The 23,829-nt window shown below is 42.9% G+C and overlaps 1 protein-coding gene across 3 annotated transcripts in view; it reads left to right on the top strand.

Moving 5' to 3' along the window:
- RUFY1 (RUN and FYVE domain containing 1) overlaps positions 1-23,829 on the top strand; it is a 653,398-nt gene that overhangs the window by 561,488 nt on the left and 68,081 nt on the right. For 2 of the 3 annotated variants that reach the window (XM_029583262.1, XM_029583261.1), the window contains exons 17-18: positions 2,147-2,236; positions 9,207-9,284. In XM_029583262.1, the coding sequence (XP_029439122.1) occupies positions 2,147-2,236; positions 9,207-9,284 (168 nt within the window). The remainder of the gene's footprint in view (positions 1-2,146; positions 2,237-9,206; positions 9,285-23,829) is intronic. The other variant, XM_029583264.1, reaches the window with a different exon arrangement.

The following is a 23,829-nucleotide window of genomic DNA, read 5'->3' as shown; positions in this document are numbered from 1 at the left end:
AGTTGAGTGCCTCAGGGATCTATATTGGGATCCTTACTTTTCAATACATTTATAAATGACAAGTGAGGTAATCAAATTTGCAGATGATACAAAATTGTTCAGAGTAGTTAAATCACAAGCAGATTGTGATAAATTGCAGGAAGACCTTGTGAGACTGGAAAGTTGGTTATCAAAATGGCAGATGGAATTTAATGTGGATAAGTGCAAGGTGATGCATATAGGGAAAAATAAGCCATGCTATAGTTACACAATGTTAGGTTCCATATTAGGTGCTACCACCCAAGAAAGAGATCTAGGCGTAATAGTGGATAACACATTGAATTCGTCAGTTCAGTGTGCTGTGGCAGTCAAAAAAGCAAACAGAATGTTGGGAATTATTAGAAAAGGATTGGTGAATAAAACGGAAAATGTCATAATGCCTCTGTATCTCTCCATGGGGTGAGACCGCATCTTGAATACTGTGAACAAATCTGGTCTCCGCATCTCAAAAAAGATATAGTTGCAATGGAGAAGGTACAGAGAAGGGCGACCAAAATGATAAGGGGAATGGAACAGCTCCCCTATGAGGAAAGACTAAAGAGGTTAGGACTTTTCAGCTTGGAGAAGAGATGGCTGAGGGGGGATATGATAGAGGTGTTGAAAATCATGAGAGGTCTAAAATGGGTAGATGTGAATCAGTTATTTACTCTTTCAGATAATAGAAAGACTAGGGGGCACTCTATGAAGTTAATATGTGGCACATTTAAAACTCATCGGAGAAAGTTCTTTTTCACTCAATGCACAATTAAACTCTGGAATTTGTTGCCAGAGGATGTAGTTTGTGTAGCTGTGTTTAAAAAAGGATTGGATAAGTTCTTGGAGGCGAAGTCCATTACCTGCTATTAATTAAGTTGACTTAGAAAATAGCCACTGTTATTACTAGCAACAGTAACGTGGAATAGACTTAGTTTTTGGGTACTTACACCTACCATGTGACAGAGGCTGGCCAATGGCACCGATAGCCTGTCACATGGAAAGGGCAAAGGGTCATCAACGCCATTTTGATTACAGGCAGCCGACGGTCCGAGAGCGGGAGATCACTCCCGGGACCCCTGCTGGACCACCAGGCAATTTCTGCAAGTTTTGGGGGGGTACAATGAAGTAAAATTGAAGGGTTGGGGTGGATTTGGGGGGGTTGTTTTTACAACCCCCCCCCCCATCTGCCCCCCCCCCCAGGGTCATTTGGTAAGTTTGGGGGGGGGAGGTCGGGCAAGTCTTGGAGTGGAACTTCGTACCCACTTAAAAGCGCCAGGGCTTATTTTTGGAGTAGGGCTTATATTTCAAGTACTACTCCAAAAATCCTGAAAATCAAGCTCTGGCTTATTTTCAGGGAAGGGTTTATTATCGTGAAACATGGTAATACATAGCTTTTTAGGCAAGCATTTGGAGAAGAGAAAGAGTATTATATTGCTGGATTTTAATGGATATTGCTGAATTTTATTGAATTTTATCATTGAATTTTATGCTTTTATATTTTATTGAATTTTATGTTTTATGTTTCATAAGTGGTTGGTTAAATATTTTTATGCATTTATGGTATATTTTGAATTGAAGCATTTTATGTTGTATTTTAAATTGAAATATTTTTTATTGTTGTAAACCAGAGTGATTGAACTAGTACACCGGTATATAAAGCCAAATAAATATTGTCAGGTATCTGGAAGTTACTGAGCCTTTGCGAAAGTCAGATCTCCTGTTTGTCCTTCACGGCGGTACTAGGCAGGGAAAGCCAGCCTCATGAGCTACAATAGCTTGCTGGATTAAGAAGGTAGTCTCGGCTGCATACATGGATGCTGGGAAGCCATTACCTAGTCAGGTTAGGGCTCATTCCACTAGGGCTCAGGTAGTGTCATAGGCAGAAGTTAGATTGTTGTATCCCGTTGACATTTGCCAAGCTACGACGAGGTCCTCCTTACACACCTTTTCCAGGTATTATTGTCTGGATGTTCAGGCCTGGGAAGATGCACGTGCAATTTTGACTGGACCGTGAGCAGCCTCCCACCCTATTCGGGAGTAGCTTGGGTACATCCCACTTGTTCTGGATTAATCTGACTGGTCGCTAAGAAATAAGAAATTACTACTTGTCCTATAATTTCCTTTTTTTTAGGACATTCAGATGAATCCAGCTTCCCTCCCTTGGCTGCCGAATGATTGCATAATTATCCTCTTGTGTGCCTACAAGTTACAGGGATTACTAGTAAGTGTTACTACAGTTCCTAGACTAGTGTTCTTACTTCTTGTCTGAGCGTAATGTTGCTTGTGGGCTGAGTATTGCAGTGGTTATCTGTTTTTAATCAAGTTTTTGCTAGTCTGTCCACAATTGATTTTGAAGAAAATATTGGCAGGCTGATGTCACTGCAGGGGTATATATATACTGTGACGTCAGTTTGCTCCATCTCCATCTGTTGGTAGAGGTGCATAACCTACTTGTTCTAGATTCATCTGAGATTCCTAAAGAAAAGGAAATTATCAGGTAAGTAGTAATTTCTCATTTGATGTGAAAAATATCATCAAATACCTGTAAAAAAAAAAAAAAAACCACTTAAAATGTGAAAGATTATTTTATTTGTATTGTAAGTCATTTTTTAAAATCTTTTTATTAGAATTTTAATAACATTACAACCATAGTTGAGAAAATACAATGGAAGAAAAAATACAGATATTCATAAAATAAATCCAAAGGAATAAACTATCCATCGTTTCTCCAACTTTTGCAAATATCAAATTCTTTCAATGATTACCCATCATTCTTTCAATGATTACCCATCCCAGCTCCCACTCCCCTCCCCAAAGTGTTAGTAGGAGTTTGCTGGGGAAAAAAAAGGGGGGGGGGTAAAGAATTAGCAGCTTACTAGTAAAATGCTGCTGAGGGTGGGTTAGTCATTTTCTCAGTGACAACTCCAGAAGAACCCAGAGCAGCTAATAGTCCTTCTGACCTCTTGATGTTGTCTTCTAAGATATGGAAGCCAAATCCTAATAGTCGCTTCACATTTAAGTGATGGTAAAGATTTGGCTGACATATATTCAAAAGTTAGCATTTTGGTCAGTCTGTGAGCCCATTGTTTCATACAGGGAGGTTGTTTTTCGAGCCAGCCTGACAGGATTGTTTGCTTAGCCATTAAGCTTGCTTTATCCAAGAAGGATTTTTGGCACTTGTAATTAATATTTACCTTATCATTGTACAATCGTTTAAAAAAGAGAAGGGAGAATAGAATAAAATGCCAGGGCAGGGCAAAGCACGAACAATCAAACACCCACACACGCACTGCAGGATCAACTAAGGGTGTAGTTTTTTATTAAATAATGCATACTAAAGTTACAAGTTTAAAAATAGTTTTGTACTCAAAGCTGAGAATGACCTGGACATGATTCATCTCATGTAACAATTAAACATTTATAACAAACTATGTTACCGAACCCTATGGCACCTATGTAAACTGACAAATTTTAGTATCATTACTTTTATGTGCCTTATTGTAAACCGTTGTGACGGTCTCTGCCGAAAGACGGTATAGAAAAGATTTAAATAAATAAATAAATCCAAATATCCATAGGGAGCAACAAAATACTCTGCTGAAAGGTGGAAAGAAGGCAAAACGAAGGCAAAACGATTACCCGCATGGTTAAAAGGGGAGGTGAAAGAAGCTATTTTAGCCAAAAGATCTTCATTCAAAAATTGGAAGAAGGATCCAACAGAAGAAAATAGGATAAAGCATAAACATTGGCAAGTTAAATGTAAGACATTGATAAGACAGGCTAAGAGAGAATTTGAAAAGAAGTTGGCTGTAGAGGCAAAAACTCACAGTAAAAACTTTTTTAAATATATCCGAAGCAGAAAGCCTGTGAGGGAGTCAGTTGGACCGTTAGATGATCGAGTGGTTAAAGGGGCACTTAGAGAAGATAAGGCCATTGTGGAAAGATTAAATGATTTATTTGCTTCGGTGTTTACTGAAGAGGATGTTGGGGAGGTACCCGTAATGGAGAAGGTTTTCATGGGTAATGATTCAGATGGACTGAATCAAATCACGGTGAACCTAGAAGATGTGGTAGGCCTGATTGACAAACTGAAGAGTAGTAAATCACCTGGACCGGATGGTATACACCTCAGAGTTCTGAAGGAACTAAAAAATGAAATTTCAGACCTATTAGTAAAAATTTGTAACTTATCATTAAAATCATCCATTGTACCTGAAGACTGGAGGATAGCAAATGTAACCCCAATATTTAAAAAGGGCTCCAGGGGCGATCCGGGAAACTACAGACCGGTTAGCCTGACTTCAGTGCCAGGAAAAATAGTGGAAAGTGTTCTAAACATCAAAATCACAGAACATATAGAAAGACATGGTTTAATGGAACAAAGTCAGCATGGCTTTACCCAGGGCAAGTCTTGCCTCACAATCTGCTTCACTTTTTTGAAGGAGTTAATAAACATGTGGATAAAGGTGAACCGGTAGATATAGTATACTTGGATTTTCAGAAGGCGTTTGACAAAGTTCCTCATGAGAGGCTTCTAGGAAAGTAAAAAGTCATGGGATAGTTGGCGATGTCCTTTCGTGGATTGCAAACTGGCTAAAAGACAGGAAACAGAGAGTAGGATTAAATGGGCAATTTTCTCAGTGGAAGGGAGTGGACAGTGGAGTGCCTCAGGGATCTGTATTGGGACCCTTACTGTTCAATATATTTATAAATGATCTGGAAAGAAATACGACGAGTGAGATAATCAAATTTGCAGATGACACAAAATTGTTCAGAGTAGTTAAATCACAAGCAGATTGTGATAAATTGCAGGAAGACCTTGTGAGACTGGAAAATTGGGCATCCAAATGGCAGATGAAATTTAATGTGGATAAGTGCAAGGTGATGCATATAGGGAAAAATAACCCATGCTATAATTACACGATGTTGGGTTCCATATTAGGTGCTACAAACCCAAGAAAGAGATCTAGGTGTCATAGTGGATAACACATTGAAATCGTCGGTTCAGTGTGCTGCGGCAGTCAAAAAAGCAAACAGATTTTAGCAGATACGCGCGGCTCCGCGCGTATCTGCTAAAATCCAGCGTACTTTTGTTTGCGCCTGGAGCGCAAACAAAAGTAGGCTATTCGCCCTCCTTTTAAAATCCGCCCCTTAGAGAATAGCCACTGCCATTAGCAATGGTTACATGGAATAGACTTAGTTTTTGGGTACTTGCCAGGTTCTTATGGCCTGGATTGGCCACTGTTGGAAACAGGATGCTGGGCTTGATGGACCCTTGGTCTGACCCAGTATGGCATTTTCTTATGTTCTTATGTTCTTATGATGTTCCAGAATGCCATGACCTTCGGACATGACCAGAAAACATGAATAAAATCACTGATAGGCGTGTCAAGACATTTTGGCGTAGAGCATATTTTAGCCTGATAAGCCTTCTCTTTTGAATAGTATAATTGTCAACGAAATGTATATTGTAATTCCCTGAAAATAACATTTTCTGTCATAGTTACTATATTTTCAAAGCAATATTGTATATCATCAGGGGACAATTGCCAGACTTGCAGACCAACAAATTAAAATGTCAGAAAAGTCAGATTTCTTGTCAAAAGTATTAAGTATTTTAGAGAACTTAGCACAAGAAGGTTTAACAGAATGATTCCCCAGAAAGAGTTCTTCTAGTTGTAACCTTAGACTCAATGGAAAATGCCTCACCTGAAGATAGTCATAAAAGTCAGAGTGGGGTAATGAATATGTTTCTTGTAGTTCTTGAAAACTGTGCATGCAGTCTGAATCGCAAGAAAACAAATGAAAAACGTGGGTCAAGCCTTTCTGAGCCCATACCATAAAAGTTGCGTTCTCTATCCCAGGAGGAAATTGAGGGTTCATTCATTCATTTTTGAATGGAAACCTTACGCTCGGTAATAATAGCATTTGAGGGAATTTCTGACCTCCTTGGATCTGTCAGAGGCTTACCTTCATATTTCCATCCTATTAGAATACCAACACTTTCTACACTTTGTGGTGTTGGGGTGCCATTATCAGTTTCAGGTGCTGCCTTTTGGTCTAGCCACGCTCCCAGAACATTTTCCAAGTTTATGATGGTGGTAGTGGTGGCCTTGCAAAAAGAATCCTGTGCACCCATATTTGGACGACTGGCTGATTCAAGCCAGTCTCAGGAAATGAACCGCCTGGTGACATTATTGCAAGAGCTTGGTTGGGTGGTGAACCTGACCAAGAGCAATCTTCAACCATCCCAGTCGGAGTATCTGGGGGTCCAGTTCTCACGGAATAGGACAGAGTTTTCCTACCGGAAGTTCGGATCCAGAGATTGATGTCTCAAGTGCGTTAATTGATGAACACCATATGGCTGATGGTGTGGTCCTACCTACAGGTACTCTGCTTCAAGGCAGCTAGCCAAGAAGTTGTGCCGTGGGCAAGGGCACGTATGCATCTTCTTCAGTGCTATCTACTATCTCTTTGGGACCTGCAGTCTCAGGGTTATGCGGTTCAGTTCTACTTGCTGATGGAAATCTGCTCCTGCCTCTAGTGGTGGTTGCAGGAGGATCATCTGAGAAAGAGAGTTCCCTTGTCCTCTCCAGCCTGGTTGGTACTCACGACAGATGCAAGTCTCCATGGTTGGGAGGGCTCATCACTGTCTAGAGTTAATGGCCCAGGAGTGCTGGAATGCCAAAGAGTCCCGCAGGAACATCAATTGCCTGGAGGCCCGGGCAGTAAAGCTGGCATACTTGTAGTTCAGCCACAGACTGCGGAATCAAGCGGTTCGCGTGATGTCGGACAACACGATGACAGTGGCCTATATCAATCACCAGGGAGGAACCAAGATCCAGCGAGTGTCACAGGAAATAGACCAGCTGCAGGAATGGGCGGAAGGTCATCTGCAGATGATCTCGGCCTCTCACATTGCAGGAAAAGGCAACGTAAGAGCGGACTTTCTCAGCAGGGAGAGTTTGGGCCCAGGAGAGTGGGTGTTGTCAGCCGAGGCTTTTCAGCTGATTGTGGATTGCTGGGGCCTTCCGTTCCTAGACCTGCTGGTGACTTCTCAAATAACTACAGTACTTGAATGTAATCCGTTTTGAAGTGCTGAAAAGCAGAATATAAATTACATAAAATAATAAAAGGTTCCTCACTTCTAGAGTCGCAGGAGAGATCCATGGTCCCTGGGAATAGATGCTCTCATTCGTACAGGTCTGACCAGAAGACTGCTTTATGCCTTTGCTGGGCAGGATAATTCACAAGATTGAAGGCCACAGGGAGCTAGTACTCCTGGTGGTGCTGAACTGGCCTAGGCGTCCGTGGTATTCGGATTTGCGACAACTCCTGGTGGAGGCTCCCCTTCATCTTTCGCCACTCATGGATCTGCTTTAGCAGGCACCGATTCTTCTTGAGGATCCAACTCAATTCTGTCTTACGGTTTGGCTCTTGAGAGGGGCCTTGCCTGTTAAAGCATGGTCATTCCTCTGCGGTGATTGCCACTTTACTCCGCGCTCGCAAGTTCTCCTCTTCCTTGGCTTATGTGTGGGTTTGGAGAGTTTATGAGGCTTGGTGTGAGGAGTGGAGTGTTCTTTCTCGTGCAATTAAGATCCCTCTCATTCTCAATTTTTTGCAGGTTGGCTTGAATAAAGGCTTGGCCTTTAATTCCTTGAAGGTGCAGGTTGCGGCTCTTGCCTGTTCCAGAGGCCTGGTGAATGGTGTTTCCTTGTCGTCTCATCCTGATGTGGCCCGTTTTTTGAAGGGAGTGAAGCACCTTAGGCCTCCCTTGAGGTTACTGGTTCCATTGTAGAATCTTAATTTGGTGCTGGACTTTGGCCGGCCCTATGTTCCACCCACTGCATAGCCTTTCCTTATGGTTGTTGACTTTAAAAGACTATGTTCCTGGTAGCTATATGTTCTGCGCGTCGGATTTTTGAGCTGCAGGCCTTGTCTTGCCGGGAGCTGTTCCTTCAGGTGACTCCGTGGGCATTACATCTGCGTACTGTTCCATCCTTCATGCTCAAGGTAATCTTGCACTTTCATTTGAATCAATCCATCTCCTGGATAAGGTCAGGGATGTGGAGAAGTTTTGCCTTTTGTGCTCCTGGAAGTCGTGCGGTATCTGAAAGTCTTTTTGAAAGACAGATTGCCTGTTTGTTCTCCAGGGCAGGAGTAAGCAAGGTGCTCCAGCTTTGCTGGCTACCGTAGCTCGTTGGATTAAGGAAGTAGTCATGGCCACATATGTGGATGCTGGAAAGCCGTTGCTTACTCATTCTACTAAGGCTCAGGCAGTGTCATGAGCGGAAGTTAGTCTATTGTCTCCGGTCGATATCTACTGAGCCTGCGACGTGGTCCTCCTTACACAACTTTTTCCAGGTTTTATCGTCTGAATGTGCAGGCCCGAGAGGATGCAGCCTTTGCACATTGGGTGTTGACTGGATCACAGGCAGCCTCCCTCCCTGTTGGGTCCTGAGTCCCTCCCTGCCTGGTCCTGAGTCCATCTTTCTACCCGCTAGGAAATGGAGAAATTACTTACCTGATAATTTTGTTTTCCTTAATGTAGACAGATGGTCTCAGCTTCCCGCCCTTGCCTGCCACATGCGTGTGTTTATAGTCCTCCTGTGGGACTCTGGGTCCCAAGGGATTACTGGTAAGTGTTCATCCAGTCCCTAGCTTGGGCTACCTAGAATCTTATGTGAGTTCAGTGTTGAGTACAGATCTATGTTTAATCAAGTTTTCAATCAAATTTTTTGCTAATCTGTCCACAGTTGTTTTTGAAGAGAATACTGGCAGGCTTTCTCCCATCTCCATCTGCTGGCAGGGGAGCATAAACCCACTGATCCTGAGTATCTGTATACACTAAGGAAAACAAAATTATCAGGTAAGTAATTTCTCCTTTTAAAACAAATTGGAGAAAATAGATTTTTACTCAACACAATTAAGCTCTGGAATTCATTGCCAGTGGATGTGGTAAAGGCAGTTAGCATAGCTGGGTTTAAAGAAAATTTGGACAAGTTTTTTGAAGATAAACCATAAACCATTATTAACCAAATAGATTTGGAGAAAGCCACTGCTTATCCCTAAGCATAAGCAGCATGGGATCTTCCCAGGTACTTGTGACCTGGATTGGCCACTGTTGGATACTGGTCTTGATCCCAGTATGGTAGTTACTATAGACTGAAATGTTTGTTTTGTGTTTGCAGGGTCACTCCTGGTTAAAGGATGATGAAGCAACTGATTGCAAACAGTGTCAAAAAGAATTCTCCATTTCAAGAAGAAAGGTATTGTAGTTTTCTATGAATACATTCAATGTATTTCAAGTCAGAGAAAAGCATTTCTTTTAGATATCTAATGTAAATATCCTTTTAGGATACATTTTGATTTCACAAAAGGAAACAGAATGGCATTTATTAAATATAATTTTACTGATTTTCTTTTGTGACTTGAGTACCAATTTGCTGGAATAACTGGAAAATGCCACAAGATAATATTACCATTTTGAAACATTATGGACATTGTTCACAGGATTATCAGTATATTAAGAAATACCACCATGACCGCTTCATGAAGTACCTGATACAAAAGCCAACAAGAGGGAAATCAATTTTAGACCTAGTCCACAGAGGAAAACTGTTACGAGCGCGTCCTCAGGCTGCTGACGAACCGAGGGTTTGGAGGCCTTTCGGATTCTGTTGCGAGCGCGAGGAGCACGGTTGCCTCTAGAGCAGTGAGCCCTTGGGCCACGGCGAGACTCAGGGAGGAGCCCCAAGCCACACCATGGGAGGTGTGCCGGTGCAAGCATGGAGGGCTAGGTGAGGCAAGGCTGAAGCAAGGACTAGAGAACAAGGTCTGACCCTCAACCGGACCTGCACGCCCAAGACAACCAACAACGCAAAGTTGATTGATGAACTGTTCTCCGACTGTTCCAAGCCCTTTTGGACCAGCTGCTGGGTAACGGCATTGGGCAGCAGGCCGGACAGAGGACGAGGGCAGACAGAGTCCTTGGAACACAGAAGACATCACAAATGAAGACTGCAGCAAAGACATCATAGAAGAGGGCTGGGAAGGAAGACATTGGCACTGTCCCTCAGGGCGCCCTACTCAGCCCACCGAAACGGGCGGACCCAATGGGCTGATCGTGGACCACCCTGTCCCACTGCGCGCCCTACACAGCCCAGGAAGGCTGGTCACGGACCACGCTGAGAATGGGACAAGCGCAGGGAAGAAGCGGGTTACTGCACTCCTGGCAGTCTGAAGCGGGTTACTGCACTCCTGGCAGTCTGAAGCAAGTAAAAACATCAGGAACTGGATCAGGAACCAACATCAAGGAAACAGGCAGAGACACAGGACAGGGAGCTGTCAAGACAAGCGAGACCACGGAGGACCTGGATCGATGAAGAGGCACAGACGACTGTGAGACTCAATCCGAAGGCAAACAGGAACTGAAGTGAAGGTGCTTTTATACGGCCTGTATGCGAGGCAACTCCCCGGGAGGAGTTCACCTGGACCGCCCCTATAACTGCGGTGGAGTGCTGCGGCCGGCCCCTAGGGGGAAGGGTGTGGCCGAACCAGGAAGTCCAAGCAGAGCCAAGCAAGCCACAGGCAGGCTCAAGAACAGCGAGGCCTCCTAGGGCCCTGGAGCAAGTCCTGTATAGTTCGCAGGCGAGGCCCTGGCTTCAGAGCGGCCTCCAGAAGAGAAGGTAAGATGCCTCCTGTGGCGCAGCTACAGGAGGGATCGCAACAAACAGGATTTGGTATACAATAGGTAATAGTGTTAGAACCACTTGGCAATAGTGATCACAACATGATCAGATTTGACTTAATGGGTAGGAGAACACTAAAGAAATCTACTGCGACAGTATTTAAATATCAAAATGGTGACTGTGATAAAATGAGGAAAATGGGAAAAAAAACCTGAAAGGAGCAGGGAAGACCCTAACTTTCCCTTTGTGTTTGGATGGCGCCATTTTGCCTCCCGCTTTCCCCATGTGAGACCTATTTTGACTAATGATTTACTAATTTTTGTCCCATTTCTTATTTGCCCTTCGTAGCTAAGCTATTAGAAAAGGTTGTTTTGAAGCGGTTACAGCATTTTGTAGATGAGCATGCAATTTTTGATCAACAATATGGCTTTAGAGCCAACCATAATAACGAGCCCCTTCTGTTTTCCTTGATGAATACTTTCCCTCGGGGGTTTGATAATGGTACTGAATTTTTCTTAGTGCTCTTTGACCTTAAAGCGGCTTTTGATGCAATTGATCATTCCCTTCTCTTGAAGAGACTAAAGGAAATAGGAATAGGGAGCACAGTTTTTGAATGGTTTGCATCTTTTCTAGAGGGACATACACAACAGGGCTGTTATCTTTCATCTAAAGACTGGTGTTCCTCAAAGGTCGGTTTTGTCAGCCTGTTCAATATTTACATTGCACAAATTTGTCATATCCTTGCTAAATTAGATGTATGATTTAGAATTTTTGCAAATAACATTCTATTTTGTTTATTGTCATCAAAGATTCTTACAAAGATTCTCTTGAGTGTATTATATCTTGTCTTAGGACATTGCAGGCATGGCTAAGTTTTAACAAACTCATGCTGAATATGAACAAAATTGAGATTTTATATCTAGCCAGGTACCCTTCTATAGATATTCCTACCTCTATAACAGTTGATGGTGCCTTGATTTTTGTCATCTCTCAAGCCCACAGTCTGGGGGGGGGGGGCATTATGGACTCTTGGTTGACTTTCAAATCTCATAATTGGTAACTCATGGCACATATTACAAACTACACTTATTACGTAGATTGCACCCCTATCTTAATGAGAATGATCTAAAGACAGTAATGCTTTCACTTATGTTGTCTCTAGATTACTGCAATACCCTATATTTGGGCCACCTCAAATATCTATACGGGCTCTTCAATGTGTCCAGAATTTGGCTGCTCACATACTGGCTAATTTTAAAAAGAACACATGTGCGCCCATAAACACACATATCGACAATGAGCAGAGATAAACTGCAATTTTGTATTTTGCACACACATACGTACCCTTTTGTTCTTGACGCGCACAGGTATGTATATGCATACTGGGGCGGATTTTCAAAGGGTTATGCGCGTAACCCCGAAAACCCGCTCCTGCGTGTGCCGAGCCTATTTTGCATAGGCCCGGTGACGCGCGCAAGCCCCGGGATGCGCGTATGTCCTGGGGCTTGATAAAATGGGCGGGGAGTGGGGGGGCCGGGGTTGGGGCAGGGGTGGGACCAAGGCCTCCGGCACAACGGTCGTGCCGGGGCTTGCGAGCTGGCACTTGGCCCGCGCACACAACCTACGCCTGCCCAGAGACTAAAGTTGCACCTGCCCAGAGGCAGGTGCAACTTCGCCAACAAAGGTCAGGGGGGTTTAGATAGGGCTGGGGGGCGGGTTAGGTAGGGGAAGGGAGGGGAAGTTGGGGGGGCGGGGCGGAAGGAAAGTTCCCTCCGAGGCCGCTCCGATTTCGGAGCGGCCTCAGAGGAAACAGGGAAAGCCATCGGGGCTCCCCTAGGGCTTGGCGCGCGCAAGGTGCACAAGTGTGCATCCCCTTGTGCGCGCCGACCCCGGATTTTATAGCATGCGTGCGGCTACGCTCGCATGTTATAAAATCGGGCATAGATTTAAAAATCTGGCCCACTTTGCGGCTTCTTAAAATTCGCATTGCTCGCGTGAGGCCCACATACACTTGTATGGAGCTGTTTTTGCACTAGCAACTCTTTTAAAATCTACCAGATGATATCTAGGGTACCGATTCATGAAAACATTACCCCCAGCCTTATATAGCTTCATTGGCTGCCAGTTAACTGGCGTATTACATTTAAGATTCTTATGCTGGTTTTTAAAGGATTACATGGACTTGCACCCCCATGTTTTAATGCAGCATTAAAGTTTTATTGTTCTTCTAGACCCTTAAGATTTGCGGCTCTTAATCTCCTGGATGTTCCTTCATTTTGTGGGATTAGACTGGATGAAATACGCAAATGGTTACATACAAGGTCCTGAGTTATAAAACTGGTTGCCACATGATTTTAAAGAAGAGAGCTCAGTAATGAAATTTAGGAAGTTGGTTAAGAGTTTTGTTTTTAAACAAGCTTTTAATTAGAGACAATTAGAGGTTATTTATTCATTGTTTTATTTTCAGTCACTGAAGTATTTTTAAGGCAAGGAAGGATGGTTTCCAGATCTGAGTTAGAAAGTTTATATTAGAATGTTTTAAGGGCTAGTGTCTGTTTTAAGATAATTGTGTATGTTTTTTTGTTAACCACTTATGATATGTGGTGTATACAGTTTTAAAATAAAAATAAATAAATCTGGACTGTGCTTCTATGATATTTTTAAACAATATCCTCACCTGTTGTACACTCTTAACCTTTGTAGCTGCACCTTTCAGTTTTTTGTCTATTTTCCTCATTTTATCAAAGTTTCCTTTTTGAAAGTTCAGTGCTAGAGCTGTAGATTTACTTATTGTTCCCCTTCCTGTCATTAATTCAAATTGGATCATGTTATGATCACTATTGCCAAGTTGCCCCACTACCATTACTTCTTGTATCAAATCCTGCATTCCACCAAGAATTAGATCTAAAATAGCTCCCTCTCTCATTAGTTCCTGAAACAATTGCTCCATAAAGCAGTCATTTATTCCATCCAGGGACTTTCTCTCTCTGGCATGTCCTAGAGAGATATTACCCCAGTCAATGTTTGAGTAATTGAAGTCTCCCATGATTACTGCATTTCCAAATTGGTTAGGTTCCCTTAGCATTTCATTGTCTGTCTTATCATTTTGACCAGGTGGACTCTTCCCCAACACACATGGGATTTCTACCCATAAAAGGGCAGATTTTTAAAGCCCTGTGCGCGTAAATCCTGGCCTTTACGAGTGCCAGGCGAATCCTCCAAGAGGCTCGGCCACGCCCATGAAGGCCGGGACGTGCTCAATTGCCGGGCCTCTTGGAAGGGGCGAACCGGGACAGCGCCATTGTTCGCTGTCCTGGAGCCTCGCACGCCGGCCAGCTGCCGGCATGCGCAAGTTACTTCAGATCGGGCCTTCAAGTAACTTGCAAAATAGAAGGTAAAACATTTTAAAAATTGTTTTTAGAGGGTGTGGAGGAGAGGGGAAGGGAGGTTAGGGTAGAGGGTAGGAAAGTTCCCTCCCGGTCTGCTCCTAAATTGAAGCGGACTGGGAGGGAACTGGGGGAAGGCCCCAATGCGTCACCGCACGAATGTAGACAAAATTTACACCCCCTTGTGCGTGCCGCGAGGTGGTATGACGGTCCTTTTCTTTAAACTGGTTTAGGTATTCTCTGTCACAACAGATATGATTTAAAAATTTACAATTTCAAATTCAATATTTAAGACTGCAACATTTTCTTAATATAAACTTTAAAAGATTACACATACTAATGCTCACTTCTATTAAAAATCAAATGGCAGATGTGCGAGGGGAATTGGATGCTTTAATTCGATTATAAAACTTATTGTAATTTCACTATAGACCTTTTCAATGGGATAACAAATCAGGTAAGCTACTTACCAATTTGTTAAAGAATTTATTACCCGATTGAAATATAGACACACAACTTATGCTAACACTTAAATATTGGAAGCATTTGAATCTCTTTTCAAACCCACTGCTAAAATTTCTTCTTTGAGGGCTCAACAGCAGTTTAAGATATATATATTCCTCAGCTGTCTGAGATGATCAAAGCAGATCTTGAGGGACCCCATCCAAGAAATGGAAATTAGGAGAGCCATTGGCAAGGCCCCGAGACCTGATGGGGTTGGGGCAGAGGTCTATAAAATATTAGGTGACACTATCCTTACTCCTTTGAAAGAAATGTTTCATACTGCATAGGATTCTAGACATTTCAAAGCAAGCCATAATCTGGCTACTGTGGTCTTCATTCCTAAAGCCTGGAAAAGACCCAGTCTTTCCTCAATTGTACAGACCTACAGAAGAATCACTTCTCAATCAAGACATCAAAATTTTGGTGTCCATCCTGGCCAGTAGGGTAAATAAGATAACACAGTTTATTGTTTCCCCTGATCAAACAGGTTTTATTAAAGGAAGATTTTCTTCTCTAACCTGTTGAAAGCTTTCATGATTCTTCAGCTGGCAAAAAAGGAAATTTTAGCTGACCTTCTGGTCATTCTGGATGCTGAGAAGTCATTTGACCGAGTATGTGTGGTGGGTACTAAACTTTGGAGGTCAATTTTTGCATTCAGTACATTTTCTATATACCAATCCTACAGCCCAAACTTTGGTTAATGGAGCCTTGTGCAATAAGCTTTCTTTGATTAGAGGAACTAGATAAGGTTGCCCATTGTACTGTATGTCTTAGTACTAGAACCTTTGGCCATCAAATTGCACAATTTAGCCATATTTCAAGGAATTCCAAATGGGGGGACACAAATTGTTTATTAACTGATGATATGTTATTAGGCTATGGACATAATTAAACGTATCCAAATCTTTGGATTTTTTTTCAGGTCTGAAAATAATAGTAAATCTTAAGGCCCGGATTTTCAAAGCCCTACACACACCGGGCCTACAGCCCCGAGACGTGTCTATGTCCTGGGGCTTTGGGAAAGGGGCAGGGCAGAGCTAGAGGTCCCTGACACAGCGGCCATTTGCCACTGTGCCGAGGGATCGCATGCCGGCAGGTGCAACAAACCTGCACCTGCCCCAAGGCAGGCGCAAACAGTAAGTTAAAGGAATGGGGAGGGTTAGAATAGGGCTACGGGGTGGGAAGGATAGGGGAAGAAGTAGGATGGATATAGGGGGAAGGGAGGTTCCCTCACAGGCCGCTCCTAAATTGGAATGGGTGAAGGCTGCGGGTGTCGGCACACACAAGATGCACTAGTGTGCACCCTCTTGCGCCTGCCAACCCCCGATTTTATAACGTGCACAGGTGCGCGCATACTTTATAAAATTGGGCATCCATGTGCGCACCCCGGGTAGGTTTTAGAATCTACCCCTATGTGTTTCCTGTAGCCTCAGCTTTGAAAAACCGATGGGAAGGGCCCTTTCCTTTAAGGTGGACCTTGAATACTATGAGGTATTTCCGTATTAAGCTAGCATATAAAGCGAATGATTTGTATTTACCTAACATCATTACTATCCTGGACAAATTAAAAAACCTATTAAATAGATGGATGTCCTTACCATTGGGCAGATGTGCAGTGGTTAAAATGATGTTTTTCCTAAAATACTATATTGTTTACAGATGATACTCTTGTGATAAAAAGATCAGAAGTCCAGATATTTAGATCTATGATATCTACCTTTGGCATAACAAGCAAGCACAAATAAATTTTGACACATCAAAGGGGGACAAAATCATCATAGAATTCTCCATTCTTTCTCCTAGGGACAAGCAGATAGTAGTCCTCATGCATGGGTGACATCATCAGATGGAGCCCGGCAAGGGAAAACTTATGTCAAATTTTCTGAAACTTTGACTAGGCACACTGAGCATGCCCGGCATGCTCTATACCACGTGTTCATGTGGGGTCTTTCTTAAGTCTCTTTTTCTCCTTGGAGCTTTCGCATCACGGTTAAGTGAGCTCTTGGCTTTTCCTTTGGAAATTGCCTTGGAAAACTTTCAACCGGTTAAATTCTGGGTTTTTTGTGTTTTAATCGACGTGAGGTCTTACTCGGTTCTTCCCCATTAGGCTCCTTAGGCTTTTTGGCAGTAGAGGAGGACCGGAAGGCTCATCTGCATACTGATCCCAGCATCCCCCAGGAGAGGAGTACAGAGGTCACCGCAAGCGATCCAGGGATTGACTTCCACAGCCCCAGCTTCCAGAGGACCCGCACCCTTTGCAGTAGAGGAGGACTGGAAGGCTCATCTGCATACTGCTCCCAGCATCCCCCGGGAGAGGAGTCCAGAAGTCACCGCAAGCGATCCAGGGATTGACTTCCACAGCCCCAGCTTCCAGAGGCCCCGCACCCTTTGCAGTAGAGGAGGACTGGAAGGCTCATCTGCATACTGCTCCCAGCATCCCCCGGGAGAGGAGTCCAGAAGTCACCGCAAGCGATCCAGGGATTGACTTCCACAGCCCCAGCTTCCAGAGGCCCCGCACCCTTTGCAGTAGAGGAGGACTGGAAGGCTCATCTGCATACTGCTCCCAGCATCCCCTGGGAGAGGAGTCCAGAGGTCACCGCAAGTGATCCAGGGATTGACTTCCACAACCCCAGCTTCCAGAGGCCTTACACCCTTTGCAGTAGAGAAGGACTGGAAGCGCGCGTCGAATCTCAAACCCTTCCATTAACTGAGTGAAGATTAATTTAACGGTGGTTAAAGAGGATTGGTAAGTATAGCTTTCAGAAATTTTTGGGCTTATAAAAATTTGGTGAAAGGTGAAATTAAGGGATATATTCTTTAGAGCAGTGGTTCTCAACCCTGTCCTGGGGACCCCCCAGCCAGTCGGGTTTTCATGATATCCACAATGAATATGCATGAGAGAAAATTTGCATGCACTGCCTCCATAACATGCAAATTTTCTCTCATGCATATTCATTGTGGATATCATGAAAACCCGACTGGCTGGGGGGTCCCCAGGACAGGGTTGAGAACCACTGCTTTAGAGTTTGTGTGTGTCTGAGGTAATAAGCAAGCCAGAGATAGTTAATTCTAGTGTCTGTCTTTCCCACCCACTCAACCCTTGATTTTTAGGTACGAGACACTTTCTCATTAAAAAATTAATCAGGGTCTTATCTACATAGAAACATAACATAGAAACATAGAAATGACGGCAGAAGAAGACCAAATGGCCCATCTAGTCTGCCCAGCAAGCTTCACACATATTTTCTCTCATACTTATCTGTTTCTCTTAGCTCTTGGTTCTATTTCCCTTCCACCCCCACCTTTAATGTAGAGAGCAGTGATGGAGCTGCATCCAAGTGAAATATCTAGCTTGATTCATTAGGGGTAGTAGCCGCCGCAATAAGCAAGCTGCACCCATGCTTATTTGTTTTACCCAGACTATGTTATTAGCCTTTATTGGTTGTTTTTCTTCTCCCCTGCCGTTGAAGCAGGGAGCTATGCTGGATATGCGTGACGTATAAGTCTTCTCCCATGCCGTTGAAGCAGAGAGCCATGCTGGATGTGCATCGAAAGTGAAGTATCAGGCACATTTGGTTTGGGGTAGTAACCGCCGTAACAAGCCAGCTACTCCCCGCTTTGTGAGTGCGAACCTTCTTTTCTTCTCCCCTGCCGTTGAAGCAGAGAGCTCTGCTGGATGTGTGAAGTATCAGTTTTTCTTCTCCCCTGCCGTTGAATCAGAGAACTTTGCTGTATATGCATTGAAAGTGAAATATCAGGCTTATTTGATTTGGGGTAGTAACTGCCGTAACAAGCCAGCTACTCCCCTCTTTGTCCCCTCTAAATCATATTATTGTACCAGCCCTTATTGAAATTTTAATCATCCCCTTGTAGGACACTAGCTGATTAATTAGTAAATTCACCTGTAAAGTTAAAGTACTCTCATTCCAACTCCCTTAGTATCCTAAACCTAACTAGGAACTCAATAAAACTAAGATGAAGGCAGCAGTCCAGCAGCAAGAGGGGGGCTTTCCAGTCTTTGCATTGAGCATCACATGTATGATTGTTTACCCGCCGGTGAGAGATTGTATGTTTGTACTAGGTGCAAAGAGATCCTGGCTCTCAGGGAACGAGTCCGATATTTGGAAGCTAGAGTAGCAGACTTGGAGGAGCTGAGGCAGACAGAAAAGTACATTGATGAGACCTTCAGGGACATAGTAGCCAAGTCCCAAATCCAGTCTGGCAGCCCCAGTGCTGCCTTGGATCAGAAAAGTCTCCCAGTAGGAGAACATCACTCTGGTGTAGCAGGAAGTGATACTGTAGCAAGGACCTGCTCTCGCACTGATGACAAGTCTCCCAGGGCTACTGCCCAGGAGGGAAGGGTTAGGCCAGCCATCATAGTTGGTGATTCGATTATTAGAAATGTAGATGACAGGGTGGCTGGTGGACGTGAGGACTGCCTGGTAACTTGCCTGCCTAGATAAGATTATAGACAGTGATGGGGAGGAGTCAGCTGTCGTGGTACATGTGGGCACCAACAAGATAGGAAAATGTGGGAGAGAGGTTCTGGAAGCCAAATTTAGGATTTTAGGTAGGAAGCTGAAATCCAGAACCTCCAGGGTGGCATTCTCTGAAATGCTTCCTGTTCCACATGCAGGTCCCTAGAGGCAGGCAGAGCTCTAGAGTTTCAATGCGTGGATGAGACGATGGTGCAGGGAACAAGGATTCAGCTTTGTAAAGAAATGGGGAAACTTTTGGGGAAAGGGGAGACTTTTCCGAAAGGATAGGCTCCACCTTAACCAGAGTGGAACCAAGCTGCTGGCACTAACTTTCAAAAAGGAGATAGAGCAGCTTTTAAACTAGAACAAGGTGGAAAGCCGACAGTCACTCAGCAGTGCATGGTTCGGAGAAATGTATCCTTGAAGGATACTAATGAAACAGGAGAGTTAGGGCATCCCAACAGAGAGGTTCCATAAAAAGCAAACATAGTCCATGTGCCTGTATGTAAAAAATCACCGAAGCTAATGATTTCCGAATTATCCCTAACAACTGAAAAGCAGGTTGTTAATACAAACAAAAAACACACTTTGAAATGTCTGTATGCCAATGCCAGAAGTCTAAGAAGTAAGATGGGAGAGTTAAGAGTCTAAAGCAGCAAATGATGAGATTGACATAATTGGCATCACACAGACTTGGTGGAAGGAGGATAACGAATGGGACAGTGCTATATCAGGGTACAAATTATATTGCGATGATAGGGAGGATCAACTTGGTGGGGATGTGGTACTTTATGTCCGGGAGGGTATAGAGTCCAACAGGATAAAGATCATACAAGAGACTAAATGCTCAGTAGAATCTATATGGGTAGAAATCCCATGTGTGCTGGGTAAGTGTATAGTGATAGTATACTACCGTCCACCTGGACAAAATGGTGAGACAGATGATGAAATGCAAAGAGAAATCAGGGAAGCTAACCAATTTGGCAGTGCAATAATAATGGGAGATTTCAATTACAAAAACAAAAATGTGGAACACAAATGTCACTTATAGTTTTAGCCTACGAATGTGTCAGCAAGCTTGACGTTGTGTGACTTTGAAAATGACACCAACCGGTCTTCTAATCATTCACCTTCATCATTTTATTAGTAGTTTCAAAAATCTTTTTTCATTTTCTCAATTTTTATAAAATTTATGTCCTCCAACCACGAGGGGTATCCAAAAAGGCAGACTCTTAAATGCAAAACAAAATGCAACCCAACCCGGCCAGTGTTTCGTTATTGCAGCTTCCTCAGGGGCATATAGAAATTAATCACAAATAGAGTATTTTAACCTAAAAATGACAATATCAATATTCGAATCAATTTGTACAAATGAAGATGAAAAAATACTTATTTTAAAGTTGTATGGCTACCCTTTGAAAAAAGGACACTAGGTCTCGATCATCTCATCAAGAAAACGGAGGAGGTGTGAAAAAGATTTAAGTTTTGGGGTTTACCACTAGCAGAATTAAAAGTTTTTACCAGGGGATCCTGCTTGGATGTAAACCCTTTATCCTATCTCCTTTTTCTACCCTTCTTGCCTTATAGACAAAAAGTTTATTATTTGATTTCAGAGATGTTTTCTTTTTACTCCAGAACTTTATTAACCAATAATTTAATGCAGCACAGCATGCACTAGAATAAAACCAGACAATGGGTTAGATTTTACAAATCTACGCGCGCGCGTACTTTTGTTCGCGCACCAGGCGCGAACAAAGGTACGCGGGATTTTATAAGATACGTGCGTAGCCATGCGTATCTTATAAAATCCGGGGTCGGTGCGCGCAAGGGGGTGCACATTTGTGCACCTTGCGCGCACTGAGCCCTGCAGCGCACTGCCCGTTCCCTCCGAGGCCGCTCTGAAATCGGAGCGACCTCGGAGGGAACTTTCCATTCACCCCCCTGCACCTTCCCCTCCCTTCCCCTACCTAACCCCCCCCCCCCCCCCGGCCCTATCTAAACCCCCTCCCTACCTTTATCTTAAAAGTTACTACTGCCTCCGGGCAGTAGTAACTTACGCGCGCCGGCGCGGCAGGCCCCGACACAGGCCACGCCCCCGAGCCGTAAACACGCCCCCAGACATGCCCAGAAAATGCCGGGTCACTCCCGACACGCCCCCCAGGCAAGCCCCGGGACTTACGCGCATCCTGGGGCTTGTGCGCGCCGCTGAGCCTATGCAAAATAGGCTCGGCACGTGCAGGGGCGTTTTAAAAGGGTTACGCGCATACCTTATGCGTGTAACCCTTTTAAAATCCGGCCCACTATGTAGTAAAAATATTTCTTTATGTCAGATAAAGAAAAATATCAATCTTAAAATCTCTAATTGATTCTAAGAAACATTTGTATGTTCAAACCTTATATTCATCAAACTATACACTACTATCAGTGTGAAAACCATTAATGTGGTGACAGATAATATTAAGATTAAATATATATCAACTAACGACATTTTTATTTAACTAATGCATTTCTAATATATCTACCAGATATCTGAAGCGTTCCCGCTCTTTGTCTCTCTCAGCTTTTCACGTGTCAGGAAAAAGCCAAAGTTACAGTTGTCCCTTCCTTTGTCTGCTTCCCTTTTTTATAATCCCAAAATCCTTTAATCTGGGGCAACTGTATTATTTCTGTCAGTACTTCAATATGTAGCCTTTGAAGAAAATGGTTTGAAACCTTGAAAAGGTTCAAACAATTTAATTAATATCAGGATATGAAAAAAAAAATATAGGAGTTTTCTTGCCCAGTTAAAGTATTGCCTGTTTTCCTTTCATTCATGGAATGCCAAGCAAAAACACTCTTACTGTTTTTTTTCTTTCTTCTAACAGTTCAGAGATAAGAGATTACGTATTCCTTCCTATCCTAGGCTGCTCCATGTGCATTTTAATTAAAGGAATTGGACTTTTACATGCCTGAGCAACTAAATGGTTGAGGCTGCCCAAGGTCATAAAATTCAAACCTTGAACATTCCTTTTCCACTATAGATAAGGAATTAGCTTCAAAGCAGCTCTCTTCAAGGTCTGGAAGGGTGGGGGGCTGGAATATATCCAGCAGAGGCTTTTGTGAGCAATGCTGAGTTTTTAAAGGAGAAAAGGCATATGGGTATTAATGCTTACCTTTCTCTTATGGCCTATTGATTACAGACTACACTGAATATAGGTAATTATCAATAAACACAAAATAATAAAATATTTTCTGACAGAGGAACTGAAGCCGAGGCTGGTGTCTCTTTAAATCTTCTCCTCACACATGACATCACAATGAACACAAAAACCAATGACGCATCTTATTTTTAAATTATCATAGACAGTTCAAATGCATAAATGATTATTTATCCCAGAAAAACATGTAAGTCAATTTCTGTGTTTAAACCAGCTGGTATAATAGTATTTAATCTGTAGATCCAATGCTGTTCTGATTGCAGCAATAATTGTTCACGATCGCCGCCATGCCAATGGGGTGGAATATGGTCAATAGCGCACAAAAACAGATCATTGAAACAATGTCCCTGTTCAACACAGTGAGTGACCAAAGGTTCGTCAATCCGAGCATGTTTGATATTGGATCAATGTTCTATCATCCGTGTTTTCAAAGTCCATTTTGTTTTGCCAATATATAAAAGTTTACAAGGGCATTGGATCAGATAGATAACCATAGTATAAATGCAAGTAGTTTGGTATTTCAAAAAGATTTTATAGCCAGACTTCACAACTAGAATATCTTGAATGGACATTGAAGAGATGCACACTGAACAGTTGTTGCACGGATAATGTGATCCTGTCACAGTGTCACCTAAACCAGAATCGACAGCGAAGTCAGATCTCACTAGCATATTCCTTAAATTGTTGGCACGTGAAAAAGTAATACATGGCAATGTTTTTAAAATGCCATGTGTCTGTAGAACATGCCAATATTTCAAAATAGAACGACAAATCAGTTGAGCATCAGCGGAATAAGGTATAACACAGATATGCAGAGAAGAATCCTCAGTGGAACGTGAAAGAAAGAGCCACTCTCGTTGAGAGAATTTTGCCTGCAAGTAGGTTTTTAGAATACAGGATCATGGATATCCAAGGGCTAGAAAACGGTCACGTAAAGATTTGGACTGGATCTCAAAGTCTGCCGTCGTGGTGCACAGACATCTTAATCTGATAAACTGACTCACACCATGCAACAACTGTTCAGTGTACATCTCTTCAATGTCCATTTAAGATTTTCTAGTTGTGAAATCTAGCTATAAAATCTTTTTGAAATACCAAACTATTTGCATTTCTATTTTCTACTATGGTTATTGATACAGAACTGAATATGAGAAAACATATTGCTATGAAATTGAGGGATGGATATTGCAAATTGTTAACATTGAGAAGGTTAAAAGTACTTCTGGATCATCAAAATTTTAGAACCGTTCTTCAATCTCTCATATTTACAAATATAGACTATTGTAATACTCTCTTTCTTGGCTTACCTGCTTCGACTATTAGACCACTTCAGGTGTTACAGAACTCGGCAGCTAGAGTCCTGATGGGAAAAAGGAAGTTCGACCATATTACCCCAGTGCTGGTTTCTCTTCACTGGTTACCTATTAGCTATCGAATACAATATAAAGCTGCTTGCCTCATACACAATTTGATCTATGGAGACCGAACTGAATGGCTGAATACATCTCTAAAACTACATGTACCACAGAAGAACTTAAGATCCGCAAATAAGGCCTTG

Source organism: Rhinatrema bivittatum, chromosome 18 (genome assembly GCF_901001135.1).
Source record: "Rhinatrema bivittatum chromosome 18, aRhiBiv1.1, whole genome shotgun sequence".
NCBI lineage: Eukaryota > Metazoa > Chordata > Amphibia > Gymnophiona > Rhinatrematidae > Rhinatrema > Rhinatrema bivittatum.
This window is presented reverse-complemented; position numbering and strand designations above follow the sequence as displayed.